The 14,674-nt window shown below is 36.2% G+C and overlaps 1 protein-coding gene across 5 annotated transcripts in view; it reads left to right on the top strand.

Annotated features, from left to right (window-relative positions):
• The window catches only part of ELF1 (E74 like ETS transcription factor 1), a 106,616-nt gene that overhangs the window by 74,947 nt on the left and 16,995 nt on the right, over positions 1-14,674 (top strand). For all 5 annotated transcript variants that reach the window (XM_046665117.1, XM_046665118.1, XM_046665120.1 and 2 more), the window contains exon 3: positions 6,775-6,955. In XM_046665117.1, the coding sequence (XP_046521073.1) occupies positions 6,775-6,955 (181 nt within the window). The remainder of the gene's footprint in view (positions 1-6,774; positions 6,956-14,674) is intronic.

Here is a 14,674-nt window from a genome sequence, read left to right as displayed (position 1 = left end):
AGTGTTGAAATTTGGGGGGAACTGTCTCTCTTTTCTGCCTAAACTTGGTTTAATTTTTAATATTGCTGCTAAAAAATTAACATTTTCCTCTCAACACATGTCCTAAATTTACCTAAAATTAATAGAAAGGGAAATTGATATATGTATTTTTCTCTCTGGAGCTGTTAAGACCTTCAGTAAAGTCACAAAACAGTTGAAAGTCAATTTATCACTACAGTTTAATTTGCTTATGGAAATTGAGGCTTTGAAAACTCGGATCTTTGACAGATTTTTAATCCCAAGAAGTCTTCCCTCTCTATTCCCACCCATCATTTGTGATTTACTTTGATTCTATTCCAAAACAAATGGGAAAATAATCTGCAATAACCCGACAGCAAAAGATCTCATAATATAATAACTGTTTGTTTCTTTGAGTGACTAGTATTTCAGACATTGGCATAGATAATTAGAGTTGACTGAATTTGGAGAATTCAGTTTTGAATCTTGTAATTCTTGAGATCAGTGGTTCTGAACCACGCGTACACATTGGGATCACCTGAGGAGCTTTAATAATGTGCCCTGGTCATATCCCAAGATATTCTGATTTATTTGATCCCGTTTGGGTCAGGTATTGATATTTTTAGATGTTTCCCGGTATACAGCCAGGGTTGATAACCACTGGTAGAATTTACTGAGGTTCCCTGATTCAAATAAAAGGTACTGCAGAGAAGGTGCTTAATCTAACTATTTAAATGAGGAGAGATTTTGGAAATATTTGGAGAATCTTTTTTCTTTTTTAAAGTAGCCAGCCAAGTGTATTTTTGTTAGGGCATCAATGAAATGTTGATACCTTCATTTATTAAAAGGAGGTAACTATTAAGGGTGTGGCCATTTTATGAATAGCTCTGACCTTCCTGAAGCACTTCTTTTAAGTAAATCTTGGGAATGAGTCTGCTTGAAATGATGTAGAGAAAACTGAGGTGGATAAGTTTTGATAGTTTTCGGCAAAGAATTTTGAAGAATAATGTCTGATCTCAATTTAGAAATAGTAACAAGAATATATATCTTTATTGCCATAAGCTGTAGAAGTTATTTAGGGTAGAGGGAGCCAATTGTCAAATGATAGACAAAGCTAAATTAAATTGAGTCGTCTTGTGGATTGAGTTGCTTCTCTCCACCCCATCCCACTCCCGAATTCTTATGTTGAAGTCTTAACTTCTAGTATCTCAAACGTGACCTTATTTGGAAATAGGATCATCACAGATGTAATTAAGATGAGGTTACACTGGAGTAGAGTGTGCCCCTAAGCCAGTATGATTGGTGTCCTTATAAAAAGAGAAAATTTGGACACAGATACATACAGGGAGAACATCATGTGAACACGAAGGTGGCCATCTGCAAGCCAAGGAGAGAAACCTGGAACAGATCCTTCCCTCACAGCCCTCCAAAGGAATCAACCGTACCAACACCTTGATTTTAGACTTCTCGCCTCCAGAAGTGTGAGACAGTGAATTTCTGTTGCTTAAGCCACCTAGTCTGGTACTTTGTCACAGCAGCCCTAGCAAACTAAGGCAAGTCCTAATATGTTATTTTTTTTTTAATTTAAATTTAGGAAAATTCAACATTTGAAATTTTGCCACGCCTTCATTTAAGAGGTTGGGAATCATTTCTCTATAAGGAATTTTAGATTGTCTGTTATGAAGTTTTTAATTTCTTGATGACTCAGACTTTAGCCAGTTGCTAGTCAATCCGTTTAAAAGGCAGGAGTTTATCAAGAGCCCAGATCAGCAGCTGGAATTTCTGGAGTGTATATTTTCCTTCCATTTATGGTAATGGAGGGGAAGGTTCTTTTCAGTCACCTGAGAGGGGTTTCCTGGATATATTTTGTCTATACAGATTCAGGCCTGTTACCTAAGATTCAGAGTTGACTGTTGTATGTGAATTAATAGTACCCTGGAGAAATCAGAAATGAACAACTCTGAATATACATCTCCATTTCAGTGTACTCAAAAAGAATGGCCCATGCTTTTCATGAGAGGAGCAAATATCTTAGAAGAAGATAGTATGGCTAAATTGAGAGTGATCCTGGGAAGTCCCTGGGGACCAAGAGGAACTAACTGGCTATGCTCATGAGAAAGTAAACTTGGGTTGGAGACGCCCTGCAAAAGATAATATTGAAAGCCATACCTCAAGCACAGCTCCTTACCTATTCTGTTTTTCTAAACACAGCCAAATAAATATGCCAACAAAATAAAATGGCACCATGTTTAAGGCTGACACTAATAGTGTACAGATGAAGAACATGGAGCGTGGAGTCAGTTTAAGTTAAGGTTCTACTCCTTGCCAGCTATATGACTTGGAGTAAATTATTTCCCTTCACCTTGAGCCTCCATTTTCCCATGTGTAAAACAGATAGTCCAGTGTATCTCCGTCATAGGATTTTGTGACGATTAGATACGGTAGTAATCCATGTAAAGCAATGAGCAAAATGCCTGGCACATATTAAGTGCTGTAATAAATGTTAACTAATAGCAGTAGCAAAGGCAGCAGGTACATGGCCCCTGTACATGCTACTCCTCTCCCCATTTAGTCCGTAAGAATGGATAATCTCTTCTTTTGTAATGTTATAAACTCAGACAGTGTTACATCCATGCCTTTAAAATACATTTTAACAGAACCAAATCTAGAAGTGCCCTTAGGATCAGCTGGTGCTCTTCTTTCATTTAAAGTGAGAAAAAGAAGGTATGACAGGATTGGAGAAGGCCCTAGGTCTCCTGGTTCACAGCCTTTCTTTTTTACTACATGTTGCTACCTTCTCAATCACAGAGCCATGTGTCCCTTTTCATTCTTAATTAAGCTTTTGCTTCCAAGGAAACTAATTATTTCTCTCTACTTTTGTGTGTGTGAAATTTTTCTTAATAAACAGAAAATTATTAAAATCTTTGAGCTGAAATTAAAAAATAATTGTTTAAAGCAAATTAGAATATGCTTGATTATATATAGACGGTCTCTGTTAGGGAACAAAGAAGCTGGTAACAGTGGTTGCCTCTGAGGAGGGGCACTAGAGGAGAAGTGGCATTGATCATAGTGGTGTTATGACAAGGTGTTCCTGAGACCTATAAATTCTGAAGAATATTCAGTTTTTCCAATCCACTTACAGGTTAGTAGAATAGGACAAGGAAGAAAATAGTACAAGTATCTGTAGTTATTTGAAATTTGGGGACTATATAGATTCAGATAAAATTTTGGAGGTATCCATTATACTATTGACACTCTTAACTCTCACTACCCAGATTTCAGGAACCAAATAGGTTTGGATAGGGAGGAATACTTTGGTTTCGTTTGGGTGAAGACTGCTCCTGAGAATTACGTTGACGTGCCTCTGTCTCTGACTTAGTGGGTGACCTTGGGTAAATTTCATAACCTAATTCCTCACCTGCCAATGGATAGAGATGATAAGCCCTGTTCTTACCTGGTACATAAGGTTGTTGCAGCATAAAATGAAATCATGTGGAAATTAACACAATTCAGGGTTCAGCCTTGTTAGAAGACTAGGAACTTAACTTGAGCTCTTGGAAAAGAAAAGAAGTAGTATTTTAACAAGCACGTGTTCATGCTAGGTTGGATTGCAGAGGCAGCATTCACCTCTCAAAAAAGAGAAAGGGAAGGCCAAATGACTGTATGACTATACTTTGTTTTGGCCACTTTATGTGATGCTTTCTTGTGTGTGTGTGTGTGTATGTGTGTGTGTGTGTGTTACAGTGTAATGTTTGAGCCTCCTACTTTTTCTGTGTTAAAACCTATGATTTGCAGAGCTAGTTACTTCTAACTTCCTCTTTTCTGAAATAAGAAGAAACATTTTAAAGCAAAACAATCCGAATATGTTTTAGGGTTACTACCCTTAAATTTCAGAGCATAGCATTCTTGACAGCATGGAAGGTATCTGTTTAGCACCTCTCATATCATATATTTATTAAGGTAATTAAATTCTTAACGGTAGAAGTAATATTTAACCTCTGTGCATTGCTACCAACATTTTAATATATTGAGGGTTTTTAGTTATTATAAATTCGTAAAAAATATTTTCAATATAGTAGATTTACTCAAGGAAAATAATGAAGTACCTGACATTATTATCTATAGGAACTTTTTCCTTTAAGAAGATAGTACTTTATGGGAATATGTTTAAGAAACAGGATATTTACATAGTCTTGAGCTATCTTCTCATAAGATACTTATTAATTACAAAGGGGAAAATAGTACCTTTATAGTGTAGAAACCTGGTAGGCAGCACCCGCACTAAGTGATCAAAGTTAATATCACTAGTAAAGGGACAAGTTGGTGCAGTAGTCCCCCTTTATCCACAGTTTTGCTTTCCACCAGTTTCGGTTATCCGCAGTCAACCATGGTCCAAAAACATTAAATGGAAAATTCCAGAAATAAACAATTCATAAGTTTTAAATTGTGTGCTGTTCTGAGTAAAGTGATGAAATCTCACTCTGTCCTGCCCAGGATGTGAATCATCCCTTTGTCCAGCATATTCATGCTGTATGTGTTACCTACCCGTTAGTAAGTAGCCCTTTAGGTTATCAGATCAACTGTCATGGTATTGCGGTGCTTGTGTTCAGGTAACCCTTATAAGGGCCCCAAAGTACAGGGGTAGTGACGCTGGCAATTTGGATACGTCAAGAGAAGCTGTAAAGTGCTTCCTTTAAGTGAAAAGGTGAAAGTTCTCAGCTTAATAGGGAAAGAAAAAAAATCGTATGCTAAAGTTGCTGAGATCTGTGGTAAGAAGAAATCTTCCGTCTATGAAATTGTGAAGAGGGAAAAAGAAATTCATGCTCGTTTTGTTATCACACCTCAAATATGTATGTATAGGAAAAAACATAGTATGTATAGGGTTTGGTACTATCCATTAGTTTCAGGCATCCACTGGGAGTCTTGGAACATAACCCTCTGCTGGGGTAAGGGGGAACTACTGTGTTTTGGACCTCCTGATATGATGTATTTGAAAGGACACATTACTTCTTTGATATTCTTACCAAAAATGCAAGTTGAATCTAATCGTGAGGAAATATTAAATAAACCCAAATTGGGGGACATTTTACAAAACAAATGACCTGTACTCCTCAAAATTGTCAAGATCTTGAAAGACAAACTGAAGAACTGCTCCTGATTAAAGGAGAAGAAATTGTTCCAGGTTAAAAGAATTGTCATGAAGAAGCATGAAATTTACTAAATGAAACCTATGATCCTAGATTGGATCCTAAGCCAAAAATATTTTCCTTCATTTTTCTAAAAAGGACGTTAGATAATTGGAGAAATTATCTCCAATATAATTCCAATATCTCTAGTATATAGATTAAATAATAGTACTCTATCAATGTAATTTTCCTGGTTTTGATAATTGTACTATCTTTATGTAAAATAATATTCATGTATTTTTAGGAAATATACCCTGAAGTATTTAGGGTTAAAGGAGCAGTGTGTCTATTATTTTCAAACAAGTCATAAAAAATACAGAAATAATAATATAGAAAAAAATGATAGACATGATTAAGTATTAAGATTTGGGAAATATGGATGAAGGTTGTAGGTAAATTCTTTGTACTACTTTTGCAACTTTTCTAAGTCTGAAATTACTTTTTAAAAAAAGATAAAGGAGGGGCTGGCCTGGTGGCATAGTGGTTAAGTTCACTTCGGCAGCCTGAGGTTTGCCAGTTTGGATCCTGAGCGCAGCCCTACACACCACTCATCAAGCCATGCTGTGACAGGCATCCCACATATAAAATAGAGAAAGGTGGACACAGATCTTAGCTCAGAGCCAGTCTTCTTCAGCAAATAGAGGAGGATTAGTGGCGGATGTTAGCTCAGGGCTAACCTTCCTCAAAAAAAAAACCAACAAAAAGATAAAGGAGATAGTAAATGAGGTTTGTCACTAACTGATTTTTTTTGCATCAATAGACTATTGCTTATCGATGATTTGGAAGATGATGATTTGCAGAGAAAAGTTAATATCAAAGTGTGGCAAATGAATAATACTATTACAATATGACAGAGCAACATAAAACAGGTTGATAAAATGTCAAAGCATTTTTACTGTATTAAAAGTAATTTTTTGATTGACAACTCTCATTATTGCATAGTATTATGACTCATGTATACTTCGATACATTGAGAAAAAGTTATTAGTTTTCACTTTTTGCGTGGAATTCTTTTCATGACTTATTCACCAATTTTTGAGTAGGTTGTTAAAAACCCTTTCTGGGTCAGTTTCCTCATCTATAAAATGAGCTGGTTGGTGTACATTAAATTTTAAGGTTCCTTCCAGTTCTAAAATTATGTGATCTTATAACTAGATAGAAAGTGAAAGTTAATTTTCCCAGTCAAAAGCTGTTGTTAAATACACAATTTATGTGCCGAGGGACAGTGTAATAATTATTAAGGTAACAGATTTTTTTCTGTGAAAGAAACTTTTGCTGAGATTTTATTTAATTGTACAATTTCATTTGTATGCCACTTCTTACACGTTATTGACACTAGTTTTTTTTACATTTAATGTGGTTTATAAGTATAATTTTATAGCATTTCCCAGAGAAAACTTAAGACTCAAGACTGATAATGAAAGTTATTTGTTCTTAATAAGGATATATTCTCTGCAGCCTAGAAGGATTGTCAAAATACAGGTAGCTGATAAAGTAAAAATTAAATTGATGTCCAGTATAAATTATCTTTTAGTTATAGCTAATAAAATTAAAACTTTGTTAATCCGTTTTTTTTCCTTCACCCTCCCAGCTTGGTGATCCAGCTATTTTTCCTGCCGTAATTGTGGAACATGTTCCTGGTGCTGATATTCTCAATAGTTACGCAGGTCTAGCCTGTGTGGAAGAGCCCAATGACATGATTACTGAGAGCTCCCTGGATGTCGCTGAAGAAGAAATCATAGATGACGATGATGACGACATCACCCTTACAGGTATGCGTCCCTCCGGCAGCATTTTACTTCAGCACAGTTTTAGGCAGTCTCCTAGCCCTGTGATTTTAGGGGCATGAGAAGACCCTAACTTGGTTTTGAGTAACTCCATTACCTGCCGAAGCTAGAGCCCTGCAGAGAGAAGGAAATTACATTTTCTTTGTTGTCTGCCTGTGTGTCATACTGCTTTCACACCTGCCCTTTCTTCTTTGCTGAATATATTGAAATGGAGGTGACAGAATAGGAGGCATGTTAAAGGAACCAAACAGCTCAATTCATCAAGTCTTCACTGAGCACTTTTTGTATGCATAGCTCTATGTTCTTGATGACAATGAGAAGTTGTAGGGAAAAAGATAGGAATGTTCTTTTTTTTGACTGCTGCCACAGGAAGTAGATAGGAGGCCGTGACCCCAATGTAGGATAAGGCGCTGGGGTTTAAAGAAGATTCCTTTTCTGGTTCAGTCAGAAGTAGTAGGATACTTCAAACCTGAAGAGTTCGCTAGGTGAGTGTGAGGTACTGGGAGTGCTAATTTCATCTTTTAGAAATTGGTGCATGCATTTGTATTTTTATACATTTATATTCATATATCTTGGCCAGAGATGTTGGAGGTGTTTGAGAAAATTATTTGGCAGCAAAGGTTATTTGAATATTTACTCTTAAATTAAAAAGAAAAGGAAGTTAACATTAGTTGCAATATTACTAACTAAACCTAGACTTTATTTATGTTTCACTCATTTCACACTAATGTCCTTTTTCTGATCCAGGAGCCTATCTAGAATCCCACATGGCATTTAGTTGCTGTTTCCTCTTAGTCTCTTGCAGTCTGTAAGAGTTCCTCTGTCTCTCCTCGTCTCTCATAAACTTCATACTTTTGAGGAGTACTGGTCAGACATTGTAGAATGTCCCTCCGTTTTATTTGTGTGATGTTTTCTCATGATTGGAATGAGAGAATGCATTTTGGGCAAAAATACCACCAAAATGGCATTGTCTTCTTCTTAGTGCATCTTATTAAGGTAGTATATTTTAAAAAAATACATTACCTCATTTAATTCTCACAACAGAAAAAGAAAACTGAAATTAGGTTAAATTAAATGACTTGCTTCAGGTCACACACCAAGTGACTGAGCTCCCATTGATAATGTTGCCAAACAACCCACTTAGTTTTTGTATTGTCTTCTGTTTTTTACAGTCTGTTCTCATATATTCACATTTTTCGTTCAGAGCACTCGAAGTTTTTTTTTTTTGAGGAGGATCAGCCCTGAGCTAACATCCAAGCCCATCTTCCTCTACTTTATATGTGGGACGCCTGCCATAGCATGGCTTGCCACGAGGTGCCATGTCTGCACCTGGGATCCCAACCAGTGAACTTGGGGCCGCCGAAGCAGAATGTGCGCACTTGACCGCTGCACCACCGGGCCTGCCCCTCAAAGATTTTTGATAAATCTAGACTTATTTCTCCCTTGTCAATAAGGGAATTAGCTTAATCAGATTGGACGTTTCTGTTCATTGCTGGCTGTGATCTGTGTGTTTAGTATAACAGAATGACCACCTTGTTCTTAGCTTGTAGGGTTTTTGCAATGTATTTTGATGTAGCTTTTTAATGCATTAGGTTAAGGCTACTCTCACTGTAGGTTGGGAACCAGGGTCTCCCCTGAAGGGCTGTTTATTACTGGTTTCAGTCATCAGGGAAGACATTGGTTCTCCCAGAAGAAATAGAGACTAGCGAAGCAGATCGAGGATCTTTAGGAAAAGGAATTGCTTCTTTCTTTCAGTGCTTCACTCTCCTGGGCTTAGACGTGAGGATAGCTGATGATGAGATACAGACAGGCTCCTTCCTACCTGGAAAACAGAACTAGTATGGAATGGGTCCAGAAAACAAGCCATATCTTGAAAACCAGATTTGCTATTTGCATGATCCTTGTCCCTCCTGTTTCTTCTCTCCCAACACAAGCCTTTGTTTAACTCTTGCATCCTTGTTTGAGCAATGTCTGAGAATGGAAACCTTGTAGCCCTCCTTAGTTCAGAATTGGGGAGGAAAGAGTACTGCACTTTTGAGAAACTACAAGGCAAGAAAGAGATGGGAATGGAACAGTTTATAAACTGTACTTGAGAGTCCCAGGCAGCACTTCAGATGATATTAAGAATTCTTGTCAATTTTTTTAGGTATGATCATAGCATTGTGTTAGATTCCTTGTCTTTTAGACACATATGCTAAAATGTTTAGAGATAAAATATGATGTCCTGGTTCCTTCAAAATAGTCCTGGGTTGGTGGGTATGTGTGAGGGGAACTTGAAGGCAGTAGGTGGAGTATGGATGAAAGAAAATTGACCGTGTGTTGATAATGATTGATGCTGAGAATGGATATGAGAATTCATTATACTATGTTCCATAATTTTGATTTTGTTTGAAATTTTCAATAATAAAAAGATTGAATTATTTTTATGGATTTGAGGCGTATATGAAAATGCAGCTATCATCTATAACCTTTTATTTCAAGTTTCCATGTTCATCGAAACACTTTTGTTTTTGCCGTTGATTTATCTCATATCAAGATTGAACCGGGGGCCGGCTCCGTGGCCGAGTGGTTAAGTTCACGCGCTCCGCTGCAGCGGCCCAGGGTTTGGATCCTGGGGGCGCACATGGCACCGCTCGTCAGGCCACGTTGAGGCGGTGTCCCACATCCCACAGCTAGAAGGACCAGCAGCTAAGATATACAACCGTGTATGGGGGGGTTTGGGGAGATAAAGCAGGAAAAAAAAAAGAAAAAGATCGAACCTAACTCATTTGACTGTGAGCTCTTACCTATGTGGAGATTCTTCTTCCATTACCAGTCTTTGAGGATCTAAAACTGAAATTATTAAAGGAGATAGTAGGAATTGTATTGCCACAAATGGAAGGTAACCATGATGGCTATATTCATTAGTAAATCTTCTCTTTTAAAAAAAATGTTATTATGTGTCCCATCTTTCATACTTACTCTTATCTGTTTTTGCAAGATCAAATATGATCTTTAGTAATTCATAATAATTTCAAATGTCTTTAATGAATTGTTATCTGAATTATAGTATCAGTGCTGTCCTTAGTATAAATAGATTTTAACTAGTTGTCAAATCAGAGCTAATCTGTTATAAAGTTTAAAAATACATGTATTAAAATCTTCTGGGTTTATTGTTGCCTACAAGAAATTATTGTCATCTATTTAATGAAGGGCCAACATTTTCTTTATATTGTTAAAAGCTAGATATACTTTTTTCTGGTTTTCCTTCCTGTTTCATGTAGGACCCACCAATTTATTTTGCATTTCGTGACCTAAGCACTGAAGCTGAATGGAATAAATCAAGTTTTACAAATTAGACCATTGATGTTAAACACATTTAGCTTGCCTCATGTTTTTGAAATTCAAAAGATAGCGTGATTTCTGAATATAGCTGGGGAATGGTTTCTAGTGTATATTAAGTTAAAGAAACAAGGATCAGGACAGCATGAATAGTATGCTACTGTTTACTTAAGATATGGGAAAGAATATAAATAATAGGTGTGTGTTTGCTTATATTTAAAAAATAGAAAGATAAGCCAAAAACTAATAAAAATAGTACCTTACAGGGAAAAGGAGAGGACAGGAATGAAAGCTAGAATTCTCTAAATGTACTTTGTTTTGTAGTTTTTACTTTGGAACCATGTAAATGTTTAACAGAATTATAAAACAAAATTAAATCCAAAAGAGGGAAAATTCGGAATCTAAAAATTGAAGCACACTGAAACAAATGAACTTAATTATGTTAATTGAGTTGTTGGCATAACCATAACGGATAATAATTATTTAAAGTGATTTTTAAGGCTGTACATTTCCCACTAGGATATACCCTAAGAAGCAAAAACAAAACTGCTTAGGAATCTTAAATTGTCTTCAGTAATTATACTGTTAGTAATAATATGGCTTTTGTTATTTTAAAACGTGTGTGCTCGTATGAGAGAGATATTAGGGTAAAATCAAATAAGTAATGAAGTTAATGTTATAAGAAGCCAAAATTTTTGGCATAAAATAAGATGCACAAAATATTAAATTGCAGAGTTAAGTAAAAATTCTATAATTCTATAAATAAATTTAATATAAATAAATCCTATAAATAAATTATGTAAGCCTACAAATAAATTCTGTAATGCTAAATTCGAATTGAAAATATCGGTATGAACTCATGATGTATTTTCTTCTTTAAAAAAACAAAAACAAAATATTTACTAGGCAGATATGGGACAACTTGAGCATAAATGAGATAACCACAGTGGATGGAAGCATATCTAGTATGTTCAAATCCATGATTTCATGATACATATGCACAAAAAAATAGTCACCAATAGGTTATGCTAATTACAATTTTGAAAACTGATAAGGTTAGGAATCAGACACTTATTCTCCCTTCACTATATGAACTATATTGCTGAGTCAACTAGATTATTAAATGAGAAGTTTCTCCTTATAGTGGTATTCCAGCTTATAAATGAAAAAGGTATGATAAGTAGAATATCTGCATTTTGTAATCCCTAATGAATTAATAGGGATAGGTATTGAGCATCAACAGTTGCTAACATCACAAAGAGAGAACACCAGAGGGGCTGGCCCCGTGGCCGAGTGGTTAAGTTCGCGCGCTCCGCTGCAGGAGGCCCAGTGTTTCGTTGGTTCGAATCCTGGGCGCGGACATGGCACTGCTCATCAGACCACACTGAGGCAGCGTCCCACATGCCACAACTAGAAGAACGCACAACGAAGAATACACAACTATGTACCGGGGGGCGTTGGGGAAAAAATTTAAAAAAAAAATCTTTAAAAAAAAAAAAAAAAAAAAGAACAATAACATTATTAAAAAAAAAAAAAGAGAACACCAGACATTTGAGCCTTTTACACATCATCATCACATCATCACATATGAAAAATACCTTTCCTCCAAAATAATACCAGAATTTGATCAAGCTTCCAGAATTGACTACCAGTTTAGAGGAAATATAGAGAAATGTGTTACACTGCACAATGGGAATACAATTAGCAAAATCCAGACTGTGAGAAACTCGACAGGACAGCCTCGTTTCCTCATTCGTTGCAAGGAAAAAAAGAGAAAGAGAGGGTGACATAGAAATGAAAAGAAACTTAAGAAACATATCAGTCAATTGCAATGTGAGGACTGTATTTGGATCCTGATTTAAGCAAAAAACCATCAACTCCCCCTCACCCACTACCATTTGTGATATTTGAGACAATTGGACATTTGAATGCTATTTGATTAAGGCAAAATTGATTTTTTAAAATATGTGATAATGACATTATATTTATCTTTTCAAAACAGAGTTTTTATCTTTTAGAGAGACATGAAATATTTACTGCTGAAATATTCTAATGTTTAGAATTTGCATCAAAATAATATGGTGATAGAGGAGTGCAGAGAGGTATAGATAAAACAACATTGGCTATGAATTGATAATTGTTGAAGATGGGTGACAGATACATAGGAGTTCATTATATTATTCTGTTTACATTTGAATATGTTTTAAATTCTCCAAAATAATTTTTAGAAAAGCAACCTATTCCCCAGCTTTGGCCACTGAAAAGGCTTAGAAGTCGTGAACGTTCCAACACCCCTACTATACCATGACTTATGGTCTCCAAATGCACTTTCCACTAAAGATACCAGGGTACTTGGGAGAAACAACTAATTCTGGGTTCAGGGCAGGAAATGTACAAGAATAGCCTATAATATCTTATCATCCCAGAAGGCATGAAAGGGATTCAGCATTTCTCAGGTCATGTCTAAAAGACCCAGAAACCAAGTTTAGTTCCCACTGGCCGAAGATGGGACATTTAGAGGATCATTAAGAATTACAACTGCAGGGGCCAGCCCAGTGGGTGCAGCGGTTAAAGTTCGTACATTCTGCTTCGATGGCCTGGGGTTTGCCGGTTCAGATCCCGGGTGTGGACATGACACTGCTTAGAAGGCCACGCTGTGGTGGGCATCCCATGTATACAAAGTAGAGGAAGATGGGCACAGATGTTAGCTCAGGGCCAGTCTTTCTCAGCAAAAAGAGGAGGATTGGCAGCAGATGTTAGCTCAGGGCTAATCTTCCTCAAAAAAAAAAAAAATTACAACTGCAAAGGATTGAGGAATATGTTAGAATCTGTGTATTCGCAATGATAAAAAAGTAACTCAGTGGTCACCTTTGGAAGGTGCTGGGAAGCCCATTTACTATTCTGAAAACCAGTAAATAATGGAAAAAGAATCCAGCATTTAATTTGCCCTTATTGTATATACCATGGCTCAAGGTAACCAGATAGTTGATGAAGGAAAGTTCTTCTTTATAGAGAGGTCTGATAAATGCTGGAGGAATGATAGGATTAGAATTATCACCATTTTGGAATCCCTAAGGACATTGTGGATCTAGGCAACTATTGTCAATAACTGTTAAGGCCATCAGGTGAAAAGCTGACTGACGGAGAATTTCACGATGGATCAGGCTGACAACACCGGAATCTGGTTCTCAATCTTAACAGTACTGAAAGGAGACCACCACGTTTCTTAGCAGTACTTTAGGAGGCACATAGAATCACACGGCATCACCTTTGAAATATTCTTGCCAAAAACTTGAATGTGAATCTAATCAAGCTTCAAAATATAACTGCCAGGTTACAGGAAATACTTGGGGGAAGGGATATGGTAAGTGACACCACAGAGGTGTAATCAGCAAAATCTACAAAGGGGGAAACTACAGACAGATGACCCTGTTTCTTCTAAAACAAGTAGCAAAAAGGAAAGAAAAAAAAAGAGGGAGGAGGTACTTGTCAAACGCAATGCATGAACTTGGTTTGGATCCTGATATGAACAAACCAACTTTTTAAAGAACCTGAGACATTAGAGAAATTTCAATACTAACTGGATATCTGATTTAAAGAATAATTTTTAAGAGGTGTGATCATGGTATTGTTGTTTAGGGATATATACTGTAATATTTACACTTGAACGATAGGCTATCTGGGGTTCTCTTTAAAATATCTGGTGTGTGTGTATTGGGTTGGGGAGTATGGATGAAGGAAGATTGACTGTTATTAAGTATTGAAGCTGGGCCCTTGATACATGGGGTTCATTATATGATTTTCTCTATTTTTATGTATGTTTGAAATTTTTCGTTATAAAAAGCTTGACAAAGAAGTGGTTTGAAATTCTCCTTGTTTTTTTCTGAATTGATAGGCAACTAAATTATTATCCGTACTGCTTTTATCATTTTCATCTACCCAGCAGACTTTAAAATATTTTAGAAAACTTATTTATGTAAATGAATATCTAGAATTATAAAAATAGTAATAATTGTTGAGTTATCTGTGCCTTATTTACCTGCGTTTTTTAAATTTAATTTTAAATTTAAAAATTTTCGTTAGTTCATAGAATTTCAAAGCCTTGACGAAGGAGCACTATGCTTTTCTACTACGCTGTAACTCTACAAGATTTTAAATAGGAGGCTTAAGGTTTTAATAGGAAGTGTTACAATGTCCTGCTTCAATCATTTTTTGCTAGAATTTTCGAGATGTTGATCTTTTCTGGTTTTAATTATTGTGGAGGAATTGGGCTTTTAAAGCATTTCTTTTTATAGAACAGATAGTTAAAATTTGATTGATTGGGGCCAGCCCTGTGGCCGAGTGGTTAGGTTTGCACGCTCTGCTTCACTGGCCCAGGATTTC

This window comes from Equus quagga, chromosome 6 (assembly GCF_021613505.1).
Source record: "Equus quagga isolate Etosha38 chromosome 6, UCLA_HA_Equagga_1.0, whole genome shotgun sequence".
NCBI lineage: Eukaryota > Metazoa > Chordata > Mammalia > Perissodactyla > Equidae > Equus > Equus quagga.
The sequence above is the reverse complement of the archived record's forward strand: the minus strand, read 5'-3'. Positions and strand labels throughout refer to the sequence as shown.